This window comes from Oryza sativa, chromosome 7, assembly GCF_034140825.1.
Source record: "Oryza sativa Japonica Group chromosome 7, ASM3414082v1".
In the NCBI taxonomy this organism is placed as follows: Eukaryota; Viridiplantae; Streptophyta; class Magnoliopsida; order Poales; family Poaceae; genus Oryza; species Oryza sativa.
Window position 1 is genome coordinate 6,927,268 of NC_089041.1, and position 24,612 is coordinate 6,951,879.

At 39.7% G+C, this 24,612-nt stretch overlaps 2 protein-coding genes and 1 non-coding gene across 10 annotated transcripts; 2 read left to right on the plus strand and 1 right to left on the minus strand.

Annotated features, from left to right (window-relative positions):
• Positions 1-2,249: 2,249 nt before the first annotated feature.
• LOC9266156 (uncharacterized) lies at positions 2,250-5,662 on the minus strand. Of its 8 annotated transcripts, XR_010742559.1 has the most exons (5): positions 5,503-5,662; positions 4,918-5,269; positions 3,690-3,819; positions 2,647-3,554; positions 2,250-2,552 (listed from the first exon to the last, which is right to left on the minus strand). It is a non-coding gene; the product is annotated as an uncharacterized protein (transcript). The 8 variants fall into 8 exon arrangements; XR_001547212.3 differs by having other exon boundaries at positions 2,250-3,554; positions 3,690-3,763; XR_010742555.1 differs by having other exon boundaries at positions 2,250-3,554.
• Positions 5,663-8,785: 3,123 nt separating this feature from the next.
• Positions 8,786-9,629, plus strand: LOC107281682 (calmodulin-1). The gene has a single exon (XM_066312592.1). It carries the CDS (start codon positions 8,874-8,876, stop codon positions 9,441-9,443), a length of 570 nt encoding a protein of 189 aa, XP_066168689.1. The 5' UTR covers positions 8,786-8,873; the 3' UTR covers positions 9,444-9,629.
• Positions 9,630-16,941: 7,312 nt separating this feature from the next.
• Positions 16,942-19,134, plus strand: LOC4342748 (large ribosomal subunit protein eL24). The gene is made up of 6 exons (XM_015789559.3): positions 16,942-16,986; positions 17,560-17,606; positions 17,722-17,797; positions 17,882-17,983; positions 18,263-18,411; positions 18,744-19,134. Exons 2-6 carry the CDS (start codon positions 17,596-17,598, stop codon positions 18,889-18,891), a joined length of 486 nt encoding a protein of 161 aa, XP_015645045.1. The 5' UTR covers positions 16,942-16,986; positions 17,560-17,595; the 3' UTR covers positions 18,892-19,134.
• Positions 19,135-24,612: the final 5,478 nt, after the last annotated feature.

Genomic DNA, 24,612 nt, shown 5'->3' on the forward strand with positions numbered 1-24,612 from the left:
ATTCACCCTCCTAAATCCTCTCCCGCCCAAGCATAATCCTCAAATTCAGCAAGCAAAAATGTGGCAGAGGATCTTGGGGATTGGAAGAACTCAAGAATATGGATTCAAGAAACACTATTGTTGCCACCACAAGATGAAAAAGAAAAAAGAAGCAAAATAACAGATCGTGGCGGCGACCACCACCACCACGCTCCGTCTCCTCGTCGTCGGCAGAGAGAGGAGGTGGCTGCGTCCTCGGGGCTCCAGATTCGCGCCGCCGGTTCTTCTAGAAGGTGGAGATGAGCGCCATCACCACGGAGCTCCTAGTCCTCGACGACGCGGCAGCCGGGGCGAGCAAGGCGGCGCCCGGGACGGGCGAAGCTCGGGCCGCTCCAGATCCGCGCCACCACCGCCGTCCTCCTCGCTCCACCTCCTCGTCGCCGCCGAGAGAGGAGGGGCCCGACGCCAGCGCCGGTGGAACAGGTGAGAGAGAGAGAGAGAGAGAGAGAGAGAGAGAGAGAGAGAGAGAGAGCAGAGCGCCGCGGCTGACGGGGAGTACGAGCGGCTGGAGCGGAGCCTGGTGGTGGAAGGGAAGGAGGAGCGGCGGGTGCGGCGGACTACAAGGCGGCGAAGGGCGATGGAGGGGAGCGCGAGGAGAAGTCGCTGGAAGGGTAGGTGAGTAAATTAATTTCGTTCCTCTCCCGTGACCACGCGGCAGGGTAACGCCCCACTGTGGGCTCGGTTTATTTACACAGTACCTTCATCCAATTAAACAACACAACTAAGGGTGCTTACACTGTGGGATAGATGTCTTTGGGCCAAATTTTTGGACTAGGGGTACGGGCCCCATAGCTTGCACTGTGAGAGGCCTTATGCTGTCAGCTGATATCTGCCTCAGTGAACCAGCAGGTCACATGATAGCTTAGGGTGTGTTTAGTTCACGTCAAAATTAAAAGTTTGGTTGAAATTGAAACAATGAGACGGAAAAGTTGGAAGTTTGTGTGTGTAGGAAAGTTTTGATGTGATGGAAAAGTTGGAAGTTTGAAGAAAAAATTTGCAACTAAGGGCCCCTTTGAATCGCATGATTGAAATAATGGAGGAATAGGAAAAACATAGGATTCTGATAGGAATTGAAGTGTAAAACAGAGGATTGCAAAACACAGGAATGGTCGTTTGATTAGAGCGCGTGAAAAATACAGGAATCGGATGAGAGAAATAAACTCAAAGGAAATTTTCCAAGAGGTTTGAGCTCTTGCTAAATTTCCTCCAAAACCCATATGCAATGTGTCATTCCATAAGAATTTCATAGGATTTGAAAACTTCAATCCTTTAAATCAAATGGCCAAATAGAAAAAAATTCCTATAGGATTTGAATCCTATGAAATTCTAATATAAATCCTTAATTCAAAGGGACTAAACTCGGCCTTATACTAGTAGTATATCGTTTGTTTTGCAGCAAAGGATACCTGATATCTATCTCTTCATCAGGTGAATCAGTTGTATGCAGCAGCTGAACCATTGCAGGATTGATTTCTTTAGATGTCCTGGTCATAAAGGCCCTTTCTGTCAGGCTGGCATATGGTAATTCCTCCTGCACCGAGCAATTACTAATTTGCAAAGAGTGATGAAATGAAAAGAGCAATTGCTTTCAGAGAAAGTTCAGGAAGCTATGATTCTTCAGAGAAAGGCATGTTTTGTAGGTAAGCTGCAGTTCTTTTCCTCTTCCCAGATTGACCGTCTTGCCAGAAACTCAGAGCAAGTTCAATAGCGTAGCCAACTACTAGCTCCAATTCATTTATAGTCAATCTAAAAGCTTATTCATACAATAGTTATATACTATACTATTAATATCTGGTCCCATCTGTCATACACACACTGCGTCTTGAAGTCCGTGCTATAGCTGGCTACAAATCTATAGCCCGCTGCTCTTCTCTCTCCTTATTTATCTCTTTAAAATATGTTTACAGCTGACTTACAGCATGCTATTATACCTGCTCTTATGTGGTGTAGAAGCCAGAACATATTCCATTGTTGAAGTCGTTGGAGGAAAGAAAGAAATGGTCCTTGATCTTTTACTAGAAAGGAGAGCGCGGCGCCACGCCGCGCGCGATGGCAAATAGTTCTACATAAAATGATTAGATAGTAGATACATATTTTGATAAATATGGTCTACATTTGTTTAATAAACAGAGTACAATGAAGTATAAGTCGTCCTTGCGAATCCATTAAGTCATTAAGTGGCTTAATAGAAGACAATACACCAACAAAGATGAACGATAAAAAAGTGAATTGGGCTATAATTTTTATTAACAAAAAGGACAAACACTTTCAAATGGGTGTTCATTTAGGTGGATGCTCTGATTGGCATTCTTCTCCACCATAAAGGATTACAAGTGGGAAGAGCTCATTACAAACCACAATTTTGTCTGCAAACATGTTCAAACCACTTCAGCGCAGCTGCAAGATGCAAATGGTTCGCTCTTCAAGCATGTAAGCATGTTTGCACCAAAAAAATTCGGTAGCATCTTTTTTTTTTTGAATCGTATATAGCCAAATGCTCTTTCAGAATGTCACTGACATAGGGCATACATGGGTTAGAACAAAACAGATGTTTTCTTAATACCTTAGGAAGCATAATATATCCATTTCAACTTTTCTTTCGATTACCTGCATCTGCATGCTCAGTATTCAACATGTCTTCCCAAGCACTTTTACATTTTTTCTAATCTGTGCATGTTGCTCCATAGCTAGCTTCACCCTCAAAACAATACAAATATATTTTCAAAGACCAAAAGTGCAGGCATTCATGGTGTGGCCTTATGATCCAAGGGCAATATTAATGTTAGAAAGGTAATGATACACTCTTGACTGAATTTAATAGCAGCATTGATCTCTTGCAAAAAGAAATAGAATCATGCTAGTAAATTATATGAAGAATACTTGTCATGATTCACTTCCAAATTATTGTTGCAGATATTCTTTACAACTCCTCAGTTGAAAATGTCACACAGGGTGAAGTATCATATCATCTGTGACAAAATCTAAGATCCCTCTCTATTTTCTGGCCTTAATCTTTATAGAAGTATAAGAACTTACCCTAATATCAATTTTGATTGCTTCATTTATTTGTCAGCTTATAAGACTTATCGCAAACAATGAGAATATTTTCCAGAAAAAAATCTAAAAGCATATTGTATTACTGGCCTCCTGAGCATTCGACCAAAAAAAAAACAGAGGCAATCATCTATTCATGTGCAGTACTGTGTACGGATAAATAGAGCTACAGTACAGGGGTCTTAAGCAATTCATTGCCTGGACCCTTAGGGTGTGTTTAGTTCACGCCAAAATTAGAAGTTTGTTTGAAATTGAAACGATGTGACGGAAAAGTTGGAAGTTTGTGTGTAGGAAAGTTTTGATGTGATGGAAAAGTTGGAAGTTTGAAGAAAAATTTTGCAACTAAACACGGCTAAAGAACCAACCTGGTGAAGCAAACAACCGGCGACGCAAGATTGCCAATTTCCTTTTCCTCCGAATGACCAAAGACTGGTACGAAGGGCCAGAATTGAACGAGGTAGCTAAAAAAAAGGTAACATAATCAAACTTTCCAAAAGCAAAGGACAAAGACAAATTCAAATCTAGAGAAGTGACGTTTACATTTCGGGCAAAAGGGGAGTAAAAATGAATATAGTAACGAAGGAAAAGGCAATTACCTGTTGATCGTGTTGATTCACATGCTGGCCGTGAGGAAGAACTCCTACCACGAAGGATTGCGGCACGACGAGCTCTAGCAGATGATACAGACAGCATAAACCAATACGACCAAGTAAGTATACCCAGTGCCTAATAAGATTTCACAAGTAAGAACATGGATATCATAATTTTACAGAAACAAGGAGGCGTACGATCAGTACAACATTAACACAATATAAATGAAAGAACAGAGCAAGCGTCGGGAGGGAAAAAAAAGAACAAAGAAGAAACAAATAACGAACCGGTCGTAGAAAGGAAAACAGAAGAGCAAGCACTGATGCACAGAGTAACCATATAAAGGAGAGGGGCAAGAAGGGACAGCAAGCAAGGGCATGGACACGCATACAACAAACAATAGACATGCAAGCCGACACCTACACCAATAAACAGTGAATTAACTCGCCAGCACAACCTGTGAGGACAGTAAATACCACAGGAGGTCGACACGCACATGAATCACCCCCAGTAAATACCCTGCCTTCAAAGAAGACAACGCACGCAGCAACGAATCAGCCCACAGGCAGGACAACCGGACAGCAAGGTCGACAAGAAACATCAGCTCAATCAACAAAAAAGGCAGGGTAATGACAACCGCATAAATACATACGGTAGCAGTAATAACAAATTAAGACCACTTGACAAATACACTTGAAAAGTTACCAGCAATCACAGCAACCTACATCACCCAAAGAGGGGGGGATGCCGCTTACAAACGGGAATTGGGCAGGTCCCATAAATATGACCATATGTGTGTTGACCCATAGTTATTTTTACCCCTTCCGAACAACGGTACCCTTTTTACTAACTATGTAAAACTGTAACACTAGAACAATGTTTAAAAAATAAAATAAAATATCGCACACAACAGCAAAGAGGGCAATTTTTCCTACACAAGGGCCTCATGAAAAGGGAAATTTTTTACAAGACCCAACACATGGAAAGGGTAAGCAAGACGCATTGGGAAAATTTGCAAGCACAAAATACATGTAGGAAAAAAGTAAACAGCAAAAAATTGAGAAAAGGGCTAAAACCTGCATACCATACTGCTTGCTACCACCAAATACAAGAACAAGTCAATTTACATGCAGACCCATAGAAGAATCGCAAGAAAAAAAACAAGAAATCGGCAAGGAGCACTGTGCAGAGCCTAGAAACCGACTACGACAATCAGCGGGAATAGAACTATACCTCACCAAGAGCCAAGAGCTGAGCCATTATAAGGAAAGTAGGAACGCCGACATGCCAAGAACTCAGATCAGGCTGGGCGGGCGACGGCGACGGTTAGGTCCCTGCGACCGCTGCGTCACCCACGCATTGCAGACGAGGCAGCGCGGCGAGATGGTTCGCCACCGGTGGACGTAGTCGTGGTGGAAGGCGCGGGTACATCCGGGGAGGACGCGCACTGGCCGTCCGGCCGTCCGGGCACCATGACGTGGACGCAGATCGCGCAGAGCTCCGTCTCATCCTCCTCGGCATCCCCGACCACCAGCGCGCAAATCCCACCCATCATCGTCGGCTCCTCCTCCGGTCAGCGAACACACTGGAAAGGAACACATTGAAGAAGAAACCGAAAGAAGCAGTCACAACAGAGGAAAAAGTAACTGAACCGGGGGAGAAACAGCTCTCCCCAAATCCACCAAATCGAGTCACCTCCAACAGAGAATCAGGAACAACAAAGGGGAAGAAGAGACTACCGGGAGGGGAACAACACACCCCCACCCCCAAAGTACAACAACAAAGAATGAAAACAGCACATCCGCAAGATGGACTAACCTCGACCGATTCAGGAACAGAAGATGACAAGCAGCAACGGCCACCGGCACGAGCAAGCCACCAGCGACGGGGAGACAACACCAATCCAAAGAGAACAAGAAAGACCCAAAAAAGTCAACAGGGCAAAAGCACATGTACATACCCAGCATAACTACCAACCACAAACACACCCCCAAAACAGAATTTTGTCTTCTTCACATTCAATTTGTAAAAAGCGTAAGGGGCTAAACAGAAAAGCACGATGGCACAAAGTACAGGACAGAGAGGCTAAACTGAAATAACAGAAGAAACAAATGGACCAAAACAAGAAATGGCCACATGCCGCGCGCCATACAAAGCGCCATCCAACCGGGAACAAGCATCACAGTGACCGGCATCCAAACCCCAAACACAGCAACTAATTACCCAATTAACCAGCCTAACTAATTACATGACCGGCGCACCGGCAACACAAAAATTCACAGACTCAGCCGAGGAGCAGACCACAGTAAACAGGGACGTGTAAATCAGCAAGGTAGGCAAAAAAAAAACGGTGAGGTTAGAGGAGTTATTGATTGATGATGTCGACGAATGAAGTGTCTCAGAACTTTGTCAACTGTCAAAGTCTGAACCTGCCAGATCCTGTGGGCTATCTGGACGTTTGGAACTTGGGAAGAGACAACCACATATGGGTGTTGGAATTGGGCTAAAGACTTGGACCAAGTCTGATCGATGGCCGGCCCATTTCCGAGTAATAACATTACAACTATGCAAGGGATTTCTTCTCCTTTCCTGTAGTTCTTACACTAGTGTAGGGATAAAAAATTGACAAAAAACCATACAGGTGTAGAGTAGCAAAACTGTCGGTAACATTAGATCTGAAACGGTAAGCAAATGGTTGTTGCTGTACTGGTATACTATTTTTAAATTTTAATAGTGGTTGTCATCACCCTAATCTCATGTATAAAACAACCGCTCTTAAAAACTGGTATACCAAAAAACTACCGAACCGAGAGAAAAATATGGGAGAAGAGAAAAAATTGAACCATCTTCATCAAATACCCTCCTGTTTGTAATGCAGGGGACTGTGACTAGTAAATTGAAAAGTGGTATTAGTGTTAACCTAGCAAGGATTGATCACATCGAAGAGGCAGTGCGATGAGTGCTGGCATATATCAACCTTACGTGCACTCAACAGCCATATAAGCATTGGGCTTTGCCAAGTTGTATTGCACACTACTTTTTAGGAAAAAAAAAAAGGGTGGCATTGTATGTTTGAATGAAATGGACTTCATTGGAGAGTGATTATGATAAAAAAATGCTAACCTATATTTCATCCTCAAAAAGGAGTTGTAAGGAAAATTTGTATGCTGGCATGTTTAATAAGCACAATGTTGACATGTGGAGGTTCTCTGTAATGTCTATAACCACCCGGGTTGTTAATGACAGAGAGCCGTTAGTCATTTTCTTGAAAAGAAGTTCTTAACTAAAAAAAGGTTGTATAAACCATGGCATACCTTTTCATTTTTCCTATTTAACAGTAACTAAGAGTTGCATGTGTCTAGTCTTGGAAGATTAACTAAGACCGTATCACATTCTAATTGCTTTTCACGATGTAGCTGGTGTGTGCGCTCTTGTTCAAGGCATCAGAAATTCAGAATAAAGTGTACTAGTATTACTAGATGACACATATTCTAAATTCAAAGAAACACTATTCGTTGAACTTGTCTTCATTCTGAAAATAAGTTCAGTGGTCTTCCTAATGTTCCATTTGGTGACAATGAACCGAAAACAGTCTGTTTGCACGGCATGACCTATATTATCAAAATGAAAATTGTTGGATATACAACTTCTATTAATGGCCAAAGGATCAACAATGATAAGATAATATGTGTGCTACAACTTTAGTTTTGGATAGACAAACATGATATTGTTACTTCTATTGAAAAGACAAGGGTTATTTCCACGGATATGTTTCAATATAGTAGTATATATGTATAGAATCTAGTTGTCATCGCTCACAGAGTCACGTTCACCATTGGCGGGTGTGTTACTTTGCGCTGGTCATAAGAAGGGGCCTCATCTTTTCTCTTAAGCTTATCAGCCAAAATTTGAATTTTCAACCTTAAATTTGGAACTGATCTTGTGGTTTTTTCATCGAAGTTTATTTTTCGGCATTTACTTTTAGAATGCTAAGAACACGTATATAAAAGTTTTATTCACAAATTACTTTTTGTTTGCAAGCATGCCGTTTGGTTTCTTCCACGAAAGCGAAACGATGGGGCCACATGTCGTTCTATATATTGAAGAAGTCTCCAACATGCAACTTTGATTGCTAATTTATTTTCTAAAACATTTGAAAAACATGATTTAATGTAATATTATAAAAGTGCTTTTGAGTTAAATCTACCCATAAGAAATTATCCAATTTAAATATTTCAAAAAAAATATTCATTTTGATGTTTTTGAACTTTAACTTGATACATGTCTAAGACAACATGTTGTCGTGATAGAAAGTGTTAGAGTTTAATTTGTGACAAATATGTGCACGTAGTCGGTTACAGTTTAGGACTTGGAGTTGTATACTATAAATAGAGTAAGAGTCAGATTATGTCCTCGGATCTCTTTTAAATAGAGAGGCACACCTGTTGTAACCGCATGTCGACTTAGCATAGCGAGAGGGAGCGGCTGCCAGCAGCAACATGTAGAGGGTCGTTGTCACTTTGATCGAAACCTAGATCGGGGAGGAACGCCTGTTATCAGTGTCCCGGATGAACTTCGTTATAAAATATCGTGTCTCGGTGTTATCATTAGTTTGAATTTCCTATAATTTTTTTCGCGTTTGGTTTTTGATGGTGATTTTAAGCCTATTTTATAACAGAAAGGAGTATCAATAAGCGATTACTTCCGAAATTTCGCAAGGGTTTCTGTCGAATGGTACCTAGGGGGGAGAGGGGAGGTTGATATCAGCTAGAAGGCTAGAAAAGATGTGGCCATTTATTGTTTGGCATTAATATTCATATATCTCCTTGTCCTTCTTGGTGATAGTTACGAAAACCATTTGTGTCCTAGCTGTTTTGAGTAATTTCCAGGAAGTTTCATCGACAGCTTGCAGCCATAACCTTTTATTAAGTCTGAAGTCATCTCCAATATCTACACAGATAGAAAAAAAATAAAGATAGGCAATAATAGCATATCCATCTTCCTCTGAATTTCTCCGAAATGATGCAAAGACTCACCTTATGGATATCTTGAAGGATCTATGTCAGCTATATATACAGGCTATTTGCATGTAAGTTGAGATGTTCCTTTGAGTAAGCACTTCAATAAGGTACACTGGATTTCATTGCTGTTCAATTTGCTGCATTTCACACAAAGATATATAGTGGGTGATGATGATGGATCACAACATCCTAATTCCACTGGTGTCATCCCTCATGATGTTGGTACTGGGACCATTGATCATAGATGTGATTTCGGTAAGTAATAAGATTGGAAGGTTATTTAGCGCAATTGCAAGGTTCTTAGCGCATGACGATAGTGTTATCAACTCTATGGTCGTGGACAACGACCCTCCTCCTTCTTCGCAGTTGCTTGGAGGAGGGGTGTCATGCTTTGATGCAATGACTGTCACAACGAGGTTAGGCCTCAGGTGGCAAAGGAGTGGGGAGGCCGCCATGGAGTGCCAAGGGTGTGACATCCCTATGGATGCTACCGTGGATGAGCTGTTGGATAGGAAGATGGCGAGCGAGGGTGAGCTTAAGGATGCCTTTTATGTGTTCGATCGCAATGAGGATGGCTTCATATGTGCCTCGGAACTGTGGAGCGTGATGAGGAGGCTAGGGTTCAAAGAAGGGCAAAGGTATGAGGACTGTATGAGGATGATCCACACCTTCGATGAGGACAGAGATGGGAGGATCAGCTACTTAGAATTTAGAAGGATGATGGAAGATGCAGTATAGTTATTAGCTAATCTTCCTCATTGAACCTTAATTGTCTTTCCATATTGTGGTAACATTAGTTAACTTTGGAATGTGATGTTACATTAGACATTCTTGTAATAACATGTTGGTTTGTTTAAGACTTGGGAGTTAAATATGATAACTGAGCGATGTCAAAGATATTAACAGAGATTTTCCATGATTTAATAATTGTGAAATTTGTAATCAACAAACATTAAGTTATACCTGGTTTGGAGTCTCAATCACCACAACATGCACAATAGATGAGTTTTTAATGTGGAACATGAAAAATACAGATCTGCAGTCATGTAATACAATTATCTAAGCAACAGCTAAATCATTCTAGTTAATATGAGAGCTCCTACATTTACAATTAGTATACCATAGTACAACGGCTAAAACAAGAATTGCGAAGTAACTATATGTATTGTAGCAATTCATACTCTTATTCGTGTTTATAAATACTACTCGCTAACTTCTGCGTTGCAATGCTTTTTATTTTTTATGTTTAAAAATGGTTAAAGAGATTTGGCATGACTAAATAATTGTGAAATTTGTAATTAACAAATATTGAGTTGTACTTGATTTGGAGTTTTAGTCAATGTATTTATTTTGGAGTCTCAGTTCTCACAACATATACTCCCTCCGTCCCACAATATAAGGGATTTTGAGTTCGTCTTATTCAAATTTTTTTTGCAAATATAAAAAACGAAAAGTTGTGCTTAAAGTACTATAGATAATAAAGTAAGTCACAAATAAAATAAACAATAATTTCAAAAAAAATTAAATAAGACGAGTGGTCAAACGTTGCAAGTAAAAACTCAAAATCCCTTATATTATGGGACGGAGGGAGTAGAAGATATGCTTTTAAACGTGGCACATGGAAAATACATGCAAATTTCACTAAACTATAGGGACTTTGATCAATCTATCACAAACCTGTAGATTTAAGGATATGTATCACAAAACTATAGATTTAAGGTTTCATATTAGAAAACTACATATTTAATATCGATCAGTTTTATCACAAAACTACAACTTTTGTAACCTCGATAGTGCCATCGTATAAACACTAAAATCTATAGTTGTTTGATGACTTCATCACTAAATCGATCTGTAATTTTGTGATACAATGTTTTAAACCTGTAGTTTTATGATAAATTTGGTGCTAAATATCTGTAGTTTTATGATACATATATATTTTTAAATATATAGTTTTTTGATAGTTTAGTCAAAATATATGTAGTTTTGTGAAATATACTCACGGACATATAATCATGATAACACGATCATCTAATCAACGACTAAATTTCCAAGTTAATATGAGAGCTCTTACATGCTATTGATTACTCCTCATATGAGTTCTTCTACGGTACTAGCAGATATTAATGGCTAGATGTATGATCTGGTTATTATTTTATTACTTTTTTGCTATATATACCTTTTTCTTGTTCATAATTTATATTGAAAAATATCTCATCCCCTTAATATACTCCTTACCAAAGGTCTAATAAGTACTATATTTTTAAATTGAGATGGCTCAACTATCAATCTCATTAGTAAACAAATAGTTCCTTGGGGACCAAGATAATGACATGGTTATCGACCAGCTAATCCGGCAAATTAAGAGAACTGAACTCATGCCGTCTTCGTAATCTGCTGTATACACATGAATACATGATATGTAGGTGCGTAGCTTTTTTAATCTGTCGAGCATAAAAGAATAAACAACAAAGCTAAAGACTTCATTCGATTGGGCAGTATGGTTACACTTTTCCAGGCATGCAAAACAGATGAGCAATTAGTATACGATTAATTGAAAATGAACTATTATAAATTAAAAAAAATAATTTATCTTTTTTGAGAAAAATCTATATAAAAAGTGTTTTAAAAAGTATGTTACAGAAAACGATCGCTGGAAAAGCCGATTCAAACTCAGCTCAGGGAATATGCTTACCAGTTTTTCTCGACCAGCATTATTGTTGCCACTATCACTGTTGTATGAACCTCAAGTGAAGAAAATACGTAGTGAAAATCATGTATGTAATGAAAACTTGAAAAATATAGTTGAATCTGAAAATGGACGCTCCTACACATTTTCCCCAAAAAGTGATAGCGGTATCTTGGTTTTTAGTTTTTCGATGCATGTTCCTTTTTCTAACCAATACCATGGTAACTAATTCGATAGTCTTAATCAGTTTGGAATACCATCAGATACACTCCTTCCGGGTTAATAATACTTATCGTTTTAAATAAAGACACGGCCTAAAAAATAACTCTGATCACTATTTTTTATTATAATATATATATAGGATTATTGTTATCAATAAAAATGTGATTTTTGAAGTACCTTTTGAGACCAATATTTCTAATACAAACATTTTAAAATTTATCTATAGTTAAAGATTTTAAACTTTGATATCAGTCAATTCAGAGACTAGATTGAATATCTCAATTTGATAACCGAAAAAATCAGCTAGCTAGCCTAGCTCTCAACACATTTCAACTCTGTCCATGTGCCTAAATGGGATGGCAAGGGCGGCGAGCCGTGTTGTGCTAATTACTCCGTAATTAATTTGGAACAATCACCGAAAGCGAGCGCCATTGATTGCACTAGATGGTCTGCAATCAACTTCTCAGCCTCATATTACGGTGAGTCGGCAGGCATTACGTGCGATTACTCCCTCCATTCCATAATACCATAATACAAGAAACGACCATTTTTCTTAGATGTTCCGTAATATTAAGGCATACATGCAAGCATGCAATTAATTAACTATGACATCTTATCTATTAAGGTCCTATTTGTTTCAGCTTATGATTATTATAATCTAGATTATTAAGCCAGATTACTATAAACTAGATTATAATAAGCTGTGAGTTGTTTGTTTGTCTGGATTATTGGAGGCATGGATTATTGGGTTTGAAAGGATAAAGTCTATAATGCCCTCAGCTATCTGTTCGGTTGATGGCATAGGTGGTTAATTTTTCTCAAGTATGTAGGGGTAGTGGGTCTTTAGCCACTCAATAATCTGAAAAAAGCTCCTCTAGAGCAGCTTATTAGATTATAATAATATGCTATAATAATCTACTTGTTTGTTTCAGCTTACTCCTAATAAGCTAAATTATAATAATCCTAAGCTGAATCAAACAGGGCCTAAATTATTACTTTTTTAAATCCTCCACTCTCATGCTATCTAATTCTATTGGATGCATGCATTATATTTATTAGGATGATCTAAACTATAAGATGATAATAATTATTTTTTGGTCTTTGGGTTAAGGATGGTTGTGCCTTATATTTTGGAATCGAGGGAGTATTGGTCATTTTGTCAACAGGTCTGTCCTCTGGATGTGATTCAAATTCTCCCTTTTTTTTCTATGGTTGACATGTCGATGACGGTTAGGTTAACCGACATCAGGTAATTAAACTAAACATGAGGGGCTAGCTTTATCATCTAAAGTAAAGCTTGAGGGGCTAGCTTTATCACGGTTAATCGTGATCGAATTATATATGTGCGTAAATTTCCCTTTTTTTTAAGGAAAAACTGGTAGACTCAATGACTGTATATAAATGCACGCAATGCGTTCATCCCAAAGTTACTTGTTGTTTAATACGAGTCACCAAAATTATTCTTTCAATAGTAGATGACATAACTCGACAACGATGCGTCTATGGTGATCTCGTGAATCTTAACATATAACGGTACGGTTCAGTTTTTATAAGATACTCATTGAATTAGAGGTGCATACGTGTATTCATAAGTATAAGCATACGCACGCTGTGATAGTTTGCATTTCTACTGTGCTTTTAGAAAAATAGAAGAAAGAAAAAAAACAACGATGCACTCATGCACACATGTCATATTAATTTTATGGATGAGTAAAGTGCAGGGGAGATATATGGTATAATCAATTAGCATGCATTTGCGCCCACCGATTCTACCAATTAATTAACATTTTTCGTTCTTATGATGTTTAGGACATGTAAGTAGTCTCTGATATACATATTTAATCATTGTTATTTCTAATAACATATTAAAAATAATGACAATGAAATTATTTTGGTACCAAAAATCTACTTAGTATCACTTTCACATAGTAAATATTTATTTATTTTTTTGACATTTATTTGTTTATTTATTAATCTAAGATTTTGGGATCAAAATACATTGCATTCTAAAACGTCATCATTCTAGAAGGGAGCGACTACTTGGTTAATTAATCATTCTTTGGTTAAGCAGATGGCTGGTTAGGCGGTTAATTTTGTTATACACATCAGCATCAGTGTTCCTAATTAATCGTGAATTTGTGATGACAACTATACGTGAACGGCATTGCTCATGTAATTTCACTAGAACGATGGCGTGGAAACGTGGCACGAGTGGACAATTTGCTTCATGTCAGAAACTAAAAGAGTAAAATTAACAAAAATAAAAATCTCTGTTCTATATCAATGCCATGGATGCTGACGTTAACTTGTCATTGTCACTCTGTCACTAACACAAGTGCTAATTGATACTTTTCCTTGTCAAGAACACACACAACGGCCGGTCAGTACACTAAAGCTTCCAAAAAAAACTTTACCCAAAAACATAACATCGAATCTTTGGACACATGTATGGAGCATTAAATATAGATATAAAAAAATAATTGCACAGTTTGCATGGAAATCGCGAGACGAATCTTTTGAGCATAATTAGTCCATAATTAGCCATAAGTGCTACAATAACCCACATGTGCTAATGATGGATTAATTAGGCTTAATAAATTCGTCTTGCGGTTTCCAGGCGATTTATGAAATTAGTTTTTTCATTCGTGTCTGAAAACTCCTTCCGACATCCGGTCAGATGTTCGATGTGACACCCAAAAATTTTCTTTTCGCGAACTAAACACACCCTAAATCAACGCAACCACATTTCAAATAGCTAGAGTTAAAGACATAGTATTAAGCAAGAGCTTAAAAGATACTACTTCTGTCCCATAATAATTGTATTTATAGGGTTTAAATTTGTCCCAAAATAATTGTCGCAATAAAGTACTAATGGTCCTATTAATCACTCCTCATTCAAATTTCTTCATATTTTACCTTCAACTACCCTTTCGCTCTTACCTATGCACCATTTAATAAGAAAATTATAGTCTTTATTCTCAAACCTTAATATATATTAAATAACCTAGAATTACAATTTATATGAGACGGAGGTAATAACGAAGATAACTAGATGAATACCCTGCCGCGTTGTTGCGGGAAATTAAGTTGTATCGTATGTACAAATAAGCTATATTATATTTTGTAAACCAAAATAAAATGACTTCATATGTTTTATATAATCAACACATGATTGCAAATATAATGCAAGGTGAACATATTTTATGTAATTGATACTTATGAATTTTGAATAAAAAATAATTGAGATTGTGTGGTTTTACGAGAGAGGAAAGAAATGACTATTTGTACTATAGATCTATCATCCAAAGAATAAAAAATAATTGAAATGATATGGTTTCATGAAAGAAGAGAGAAATAGCATTAACTACACTGAGTGTGGATGGACTATATAAATATATAGGATTACGTCCTTCACTAATATGAAGAAAATAAGAGGGTGGGATTGTGTTTTGGGGGGGGGGGGAGGTAAGTAGAGATTACTATTGGTTCAATAGCTACAATCTGGATGGAAAAGTTGAAGTAAAATATAAAGATATACAGAGGGCCACTATAAAACTACACTTATTTGGGATGGAGTGCAACAACAATTTTTCGGTCATCTTAAGACAAATGTCAACGTCCTAGCGATTTCTTCTCTTTTCTTCTGAAACTGTTTTAAATTTTCAACACAAAGCACACAAAATTTTCTTTTAACACACACACACACAAACAAACGCATAAAGCACAGAAAATAGCCTAAAAGAACAGAAAAAGAAACGCACAAAGACACAGAGTACAGAGGAATAAGTTCACTTCATGACCCTCAAAAGAGACCCGAATCTAATCCATGACCCTAAACCGCAAAACCGGATATCTTCACCCCCAAACTATTGAAACCGGTGCAATTTGACTCCCTTGGTGGTTTTGGATGGCGGTTTCGCTGACGTGGCGCTGACGTGGGCGGTGTTGACCTAGTCTGTGTGCTGACGTGGCGCTGAGGTGGCATTTCAATTAAAAACATATATGTGGGACCCATTTGTCATTCACACACACAAGATTGTGGGGCCCACTGACATGTGGGCCCCACCTGCCATCTCTTCCCTTTCTTCTTCCTCCCGAACTTCCCCTCCTCCTCCCTTCTCTCTTTCTGTTCTCCCTCTCCACTTCAGGCGTCTGCGGGGAGCGAGCAGCGGTGGGCGGGGTCTGAAGCGACGCGGCCGGCGGGAGCTAAAGCGGCAGCGGCGGTGGCGTCGGGAGCTAGCTGGAGCGGCGGCGGCGGCGGCGGTGGGCTGGAGTTGGCAGCGTGGGGCGTGGGCCGGCGAGCTAGAGCTACGAGAGAGAGGATGGCAGCGCTAACGTCGACAAGATCGAGCGGGGGGACGGTGGTCTACGGGCTGGTTACGGCTTCGGATCCATCCGCATCGCCGGGATCAGAGCTCCTCGTCGCCGTCCTCCACCATCTCCCCGCATCCATCCTCACATCGCGCGGGATGTCGACGGCGGCGGTGGGCGCGGGACGTCGACGGCGGAGGCATCGAGCGGGTCGAGCGGTGGCTCCGGCGGCGTGCGGGCGAGCGCGAGTGCGGGAGGAGGCACCGGCGGCGACAACATGAGCTCGGCGGCTCCGCTTCTCCCCTCTCCCTTCCGGCCCTCACGCGCCGCCGCCGCCTGTCGTGTAACCCACCACCTCCGTTCCTCCCTCACCTGCTCTCCTCTCCTCTCCTCTCTCCACTTGGCAAGGCTGATGGCAAGGCTACCGCCGCTGCCGCTCCAGCTCCAGCCGCCCGTGCTCCCCCGCGGCCAGCCAAAGGGGAGAGAAGAGAAAGAGAAAGAAAGAGAGAAGGGAGGAAGAAGAAAGGGAGAGAGAGGATGACATATGGGGCCCACATGTCAGTGGGCCCCACAATTTTTTATTTTGTGTGTGAATGACTAATGGGTCCCATGCATATTTTTTTTAATGCCACCTAAGCGCCACGTCAACGCCACGCGGAAAGAAGACCGAGTCAATACTGCCACGTCAGCAAAACTGCCATCCAAAACCACCAAGGGAGTTAAATTGCACCGGTTTCAATAGTTTGGGGGTGAAGATATCCGGTTTTGCGGTTTAGGGTCATGAATTAGATTCGAGTCACTTTTGAGGGTTATGAAGTGAACTTATTCCGAGTACAGAAGAAAAGCCGACGGCCCACTTTGACCAAGGCCCGACAAACCAGCCCGGCCCATTATCATCACACCAACTCATCCACCCCGTCCATTCCGTCCCCCCACCGCATCGGACGGCTCCGATCCATCCCGCCGCGCGCTTGCCCTACTATAAAAGGGAGCACCACCTCCCACGCGCGCCGCAGCGGAGGCGGACGCGGAGGCGCTAGGGTTTTGCTGCTCCCACAGGTGAGTCGAGCTCCTCTTCCCCCCATGGATTTGCTTCGCTGCTCGCTGCCATGGCGTTGCTGCGCCGTCTCGTGTATGTAGCGTATTCGCTGTTTCGAGTCCCGCGCTTGTTTCTTGGTAGGTTTTGCGGGCTGTTGTGTGATGGCGGCGCGGCGGCTAGGTTTGTTCGCGTTCTCGACGCGTATGATTGGATCGAGGCGTTTGATTAGATGTGGGGCTTGTTGTTTTGGTGGTTGAGGTGATGCTGTGATGGGGAATGGGGGTTTCAGCTGGATTGGAGTTGTGGTGGTGGCGTTGTCCGTGCATCCGAATGCTGCAAATGTGTTTTAGATTTCCTTTGATTAGTTTTTGGGCACTGATTTGGAATGGCAACTTAGTGGAATCGCATTTGCTTTATGCGTCATTTCTTGTACTCGTTTGATGGATAGAGAAATGCTAGAATTTTGTTAATTTAGATTGCTATATATTGGGGTCTGGTAGTGTTGGGCTGAAGAGGAGAGATCTTTGTGGTCTGTACATTGCAATGCATTTATATTCTGCTCTAGCGATGATTCCTGACGTTGTAATTTGCAGGTAAGGAGGCATTGAAGGTTTGGTGAGGCAGCGAAGATGGTTCTCAAGTATGTATTTTGCACCCTGCACAATTCAATTTCATTATATTCTGTGCTGCATTTTCGAGGCTGGAATGTTGCAAATAGAAAGTTTCTTACATAATTTGGGAATTCTGATGTACAGGACAGAGCTGTGCCGTTTCAGCGGCGCCAAGATTTACCCAGGGAAGGGTATCAGATTCATCCGTGCAGACTCCCAGGTGAGTACTTTGGCAAGATGGATACACATGTGTAGGACAAAAGCTAACCTATTTCTGATCAATTTCTTTGGTAAACTATATCAGGTGTTCCTGTTTTCAAACTCGAAGTGCAAGCGCTACTTCCACAACCGTCTGAAGCCAGCCAAGCTTACATGGACAGCCATGTACAGAAAGCAGCACAAGAAGGTATGAGTGACAATTCCTTGTCATCCATATTTCACTTGGAAGGTTTCTTGTACCGATGGTCTGTTGCCTGTGAATGTGCTGAGACAAACTTGTTGGAACAGTGCTGTTTGGTTCAGGATGTTATGTAACTACTTTTTGGCTGTTGTGAACTGTTAACTTTATGTCATGCTGAATGTTGTGGTACCAGTGACCTATCTTAGTTAATCTATTGTTTATTTAAATTTGTGATGTAATGCATTGTCCTTCAAATGTTTACTTTTGTAATTCAATGTTTTACAGGATATTCACGCCGAGGCAGTCAAGAAGAGGCGCCGCACCACCAAGAAACCGTACTCCCGGTCTATAGTTGGTGCTACCCTTGAAGTCATCCAGAAGAAGAGAGCTGAGAAGCCAGAGGTTCGTGATGCAGCAAGGGAATCCGCTCTTCGGTATGCTATTCTATGCCATCTCTGGTTTATGGATTCTTTTAACACCATTCATGTATGGATTTGAAGAAGCCAATGCATTTCAACCACATTCTCATCTTACCATGCTAGCAGTGTCAGGCTATTGGCTCTCTTTGTTTTCAAGTATTGAAATGTGTAGCTTGCGTTTCCTGGTAGTAAGAAATTATTGCTGTGCAAAGATTTATTAAAATCATTTTAGCTTGTCTTAGTTTATGAACTCTAAATCTAGTGATGATCGGCACATTATTGTGTCTATGCATGCTACCTTTTTCCCTTCTAGGATTATACACTTATCAATGTTATTTCCATAACAGTGAGATCAAGGAGCGCATCAAGAAGACAAAGGACGAGAAGAAAGCGAAGAAGGCAGAGGTGGCAAAATCGCAGAAGGCTTCTGGTAAAGGCAATGCTCCCAAGCCTGGGAAAGGCCCAAAGCTCGGTGGTGGTGGTGGGAAGCGGTAGATGCTCCCATTTCCAGAGCTGATATTATCTTCTAGATCAAAAATCTAATGTTATTTATCCAGACCCTTTTTTGGAAGAAAATTTTGCACCATCAGTTGTCCTGAGTACCATACAAATGGAGAACTTAGTTTGAAGCATTTTTGGAGCCATTTTTATCATTGTTCTATCTGAAGTTGGTACTTTTGACATGATTCAAACCTGTACTATGTGCATGATTTCAAACTTGTTTAGATTGTGGAGACCTTTGAAAAGTGTTCCGCTCTATATTGCAAACCCCCAAAAGAAATAGTAGACCATATCATGGTCTTCTGCCCCGTCACAAACAAGATCGAAAAAAAAAAATGAACGCTGATGCGATGAACCGTGGAGCTGGGTTTGTGTTGAAGATTGAAATCAGGAGAAAAAATGAACGCATTTTCATACTCTAATACGCAATGTCATACTCTAATAAAATTGTAAAGTACTCTTGCTGCGCTCGTAAAGAAAGTCGTTTAGGACAGCGACATGCTCTTCAAAATATAACTTTGACTTCTTGTTTCTATTTTTATAGACACACACACACTTTTATAAAAGTATTTTTCAAGATAAATCTATTTATATAATTTTTACATTTTCAAAGTTATTCATGATTTATATTCCCAATGTTTGACTTAAACATTGTCCTAAACGACTTTCTTTACGAGTACGGAGGAGGAAACTATTATAATCCCTCTAGGGGATGTTCTCTCATTTGCTTAAAAACCATCTAAACGGTTATAAAAAATTCTGAAAAAATTTGACAACATTCATACAACACATATATACATATCCACAAAATCTTTGGACTTCAATTTTGGTGGACTAGTAGGTATCATTATACTCTACATTGTTAATTTTTTTCAGAATTTTTCATAACTATTTACATCGAATTTAGAAGAAAAAGGTATACGAGAGGATATCCCTTCGAGGGATTAGAATCTACTCCCGTACGGAGGGAGTATAATGTACAAATCCCCGTGTGCAAAACTCTGTTTTTTTGGTTTGTGCATAAGCATAAACTACAAATCCCCGTGTGCAAAACTCTGTTTTTGCCTACTTTTTAAAACATATCGTTGGAGCACAAAATTCACTAATGCAGCCAGAGAATTGGCAAAGGAACTGGATCCTTGAGAGAAATCTGAGCACTGATTTTTTGTACACTATACAAATGGAAGTATAAAATGATTGTTATGACTAGGAACATAGCCTTCAAAAAATCAGCTCTGGCATATGTTCCTCAACAGATCCACACAATCAGCTCTGGCATATTCTCTCTAGTCCATTGCCAATTATAAAAGGGGGGAAGTGCTTCATATTTCAGTCAATTGTTCAGCTAAATTTCGAAGTTTTCAGAGTTTCAACAGTAGCCTTTTCTTTTAAATAATGTATTAAGAATATGGCCTCTACACCATAAGTGTACTACACAGCCAAGTCTCAACAGTAGCTGTATCATCATTTACTTTGCTGATTGAGTTACTAGAGAATACATAGATTCGACTCCGACTACGAGTAGCCTTTTTACGGAGCTTTTGATGTGATATAGGAGTTGCATAGATCTCTCTCTCTGAGATGAACGGCAGCTCGGCACATAGACATTACATACCTCACTTGGCCTGTGCTACAATGGTAGAGTGATAAAATGAGATAACTAAGCCGAGTTTGGAAGAAGAATATTGAAGAACTCTCTCAAAGAACTAAAATGTGCTAAGAATATTTGCCGCTCGGTAAAAAAAAAAAAACTATTTCATCCTCAATGACAAGAAGTATCAGCACGGTTCGGTATAGGGTAACTTCTTCCTGGCAGTCTTAGAAGGTTTTCAATGTTTAATTTGTCAAACAGAGACTACTAGAAGTTTCTTATGTTCAGCTTGTGACAGTACATTGCTACATGTTTCACCCAGAGTCCGCATACCTTGTGCATGAAGAAACACCCAAGTAGAGCAATTCTTCCCAGCTGCCTCCCATTCTCACCAGCAGATTGTCCAGAGATTTTGTAGATAATGGAAGAACATGTTCTCGCGGCGTCCTCGATACCTGGAGGTATACACAACCTTTCCTTGTTGCAGTTTTCAAGTGTCCAAATGATTTATATATAGCCGATAATCTGAATGCTTCTCTTGTATATTTGCATACTTGCAGTTTGCTTCACTGGCACTGGGACACAGTTGCACCAAATTGTTTAGAAACAAGCAGGAGTGGCCATGCTGCCACATCCTCTGGTTTTATCATGTGTTTTTTTTATGTCATGATAGTGTACTGGCATTCAGTATTGGACTCTTGTAGTAGTTGGAACTTGTACTAGTTTGTAAATGCCCTTGATATATTTATGTCCATGGCCGAGTTAAGAAATGACACTACCATAAATTTACAGTAAAAGGTGCAATAATTCACATCACTTTCTCAAACAAGAACCATAAAAAAAAACTCAACTCCCTAATATGGAAAATTCAACCCCTTCCAAGACAAAAGGCCAGTCCAGTAACATAGAAATTCAATCCATGGACACATGAAGATCCCATGAAGGAAGAAAATTTCAAATAAACATATGTCATGACTTGATAATTCAAGACTTCAGAACTAGGTGTGCTTCATTCCATTATACAGATACATGGAAATCCTCAGTCAGAAATTTTGGATAGCGCAAGCAACATAGACTGAGTGAGTTTAATTCTTCACCTGATCAACAATGAATGATGCACTAAGATACAATTTCAAAGCTTCAAACTATAGGCTCAGCTAGCCTATTTGGATGTTAGAACAAACTAGTGGACATATCTACTAAATGCTACACTGAATTAATAGTTGCTACAAATGTACTCTGGCCTCTCTGTCAGAAATTACCATATGCTTCTGAGAGTGAAAATGTAAGCTAGATGTGTTCTAATCTTCAAATATATTATGGTAGATGCCTTTTGGTTGACAGACCATGCATATACTAAGCTCATTTTCAACAGATTTGGTACCACAAGCTCCAGATGTATCAACTGTAAATAGAGAGTATGGGTAGCTATCGTCGCAAGTACGTAGGAACCCCTTCAATGCTTGTAAGCACCCACTGCAAAACTAGACAGACCATACACCACCGCTCTCTGGACAGTTACCCTAAACATGGCCACCGGAGACATTGACTTCCTAGACTCCTCCCAAGCCTATTTGATTTGATTCTTTATCTTCGAGTCATAGTGGACAAGTGCCAATTCAACAAGAATAGGCATTACTGAATTGAAAAGAGAAGCTAGCTCGTATACATTTCAATTATATCTGAATATTTCATATGTGAGGTGAACATACAATTAAGTAACCGATATTTATGTTGATGCTAGCTAGGGTATAGTCTTCACTTTTGGGATTTGGTTCAGGTGCAGTACCATCCAAGTTGTATCTAAGGGCTGAGATCCTCGAAGCACTGTTCACACAGGGAAAAAATATCTTGCGGCTACTGTAGCGATAATACTGTAGTAGTTGATCTGCACCCTTGATCTGAAAAATGATACTGTGCAGTTACTAACTTGTAGTCCTAGCAGTGACTGCATTTGATCTCAATCCTCACTTTTGATAGTTTGATGCCTTAGATCGAGGGTATTCAATGGGTATCAGCATCGTACAACGAATTCAAGAACAAACTTGTAACTAACCATAATATAGATATAAAAAAATATATACAAGATTATATCAATCCTCACAAGGTACAACTCTCTCAGTGTAGTACGTGGCAGTGAAAACACATTATATAGGCAGAATACACAAATCAATTCTGCAATCTGAAGCGGGTTGCCCTCGATAATAAGAACCCTGATCAATCGGGGCTTAATGATTTGGGAAGTAACGAGTAATTTGCAGGATTTCTTTTGCGAGTAAGTAATTTGCATAATTCAAATCAATGCCTTATATATATTGGCATTTTCCAAATACTGACTTGTGTTCCCCTCTCTTGAACACTTCATGAATGTGATTATTTGTTGACTGGCTAAGAAATTCGGCACCTGCAACCCCTTTAGTGTAGGTTCAGTGAACTTGAGTTGCTAATTTTGTGGTTCACATGCTAACATATGTCCACAAAAGTTAGAAGAATAAAAGGCACCTAAAAATAAAGATATGCTCGATTCTCATCGTATGGGAAGTCTGGAAGAAGCGAAATATGAGGATATTTGATCATAAGGAAGCCGCAACCTCGTATCTCCTTTCAAGGATAAAAGAAGAGGCTGGCATGTGGGCCTTGGCATGCGCCAAGCGTCTTGCAGAGATCATCCCGCAGTTTGTATAGTGTACAGCTTTTCTTGTTTTCTGCTTTTTCTTTACCCCTAGGGGTTGTATTTTTCTCCTGCTATATTCAATGAATAAGCACATTCTTGTGCTGGTACCTTTCAAAAAAAAAGTACTTGAGTATTTGTGTGTAGTATCTTAGAATCAGCTATTAGTTTGAAATTGGCTGCTAGCACTTGTGAATAATTTTAAGGACACAGAAAGAGGTCTATTTTACGTTCCTAAACTTTATCGAAACTCCGAAATGTGCCCTATAATCTTATAAAACTCGACATTATTCATCCCTCAATTATCCAAACCATTCACTTAATACCCCTCAATTAAAAAATCAGACTGATTTACACGCGCATGAATGCATGATACTCCATGCATCGCCGTTTATAACCTCACTACGGTAGTAGAAATCAATCTGAACCTTTGATCTCATTTGATCGAAGGGTTTAGATTTATTTATATTACCACCAATTAGTGGTAGTAGAAACGTGGAGAGATATTATTGTAAAAAAAGAGGTGTGGAGGGTTATAATCATCATTTAGCAATGACTAAACTTTTTTTTTCTCCTTTTCTAGCTTTTTCAATGAAATATGAGCGACGCCAGCGCAATGGATGATCATATATTGATCTATCCGGGAAAAAACATAAATAACAAGTAACTCCGTATTAGTAAATTACTAATTTACCCCTAATAATAGGGGTAGTATAATACTAACAGTAGAGAGTGGAGAGCAATGGTTATTAGTACATCATTAATTTCCCCTAATAATACAGGTAGTATAATACAGTACATCTTTAATTTTCCCTAATAATACATGTATAATACGAACAGTAGAGAGCGATTGTTGTATTTTTTTTCACCCTGCCACTGCAAAGCATCACAGTGACACTGCCCAGACCCCTCAGCAGAGCGTCTAGTGCCTATGCGTTGGGTGCGAGTCACGACAAGGATTGGGAGAGATAGGGGACTTCTTTTTTTTTTTGTTTTTTTTTTCTGATCGGGATGTCAAGTAAGCACCACAAAAGGTTATAACTGGTCTGGTTTTGGTTGAGGAGTAAAAGGTGAACTGCTTGCAATGTTGAATGATGAATATTTTTCGGTTTAGAAGTTAATGACAACTTGAAATGGACTTCTCCTTAATTTTAATGGCCCAACTACAAGCTAATTACCTTCCAAAGGAATCATTAGGTGTGATTGCTGTCTAAAAGAATACAAGATACCAGGTGATATAAGTTGCCATGCTACTAGTCATGGCCTTGTGCCAATTGGGATTAGCCAAGGCACTGTGGCAGTTGATAAACAAACTATGATCATCAGAAGGTAAAACTAGAAGTTCCAGCAGGGTAGAATGCAATTGCTTGGATCATCTATGTCAGATCGAGTCCAACAAAACATTCTTGCTATTATCCTTGATCCATCCTAAGCATACAACAAAGTACATATT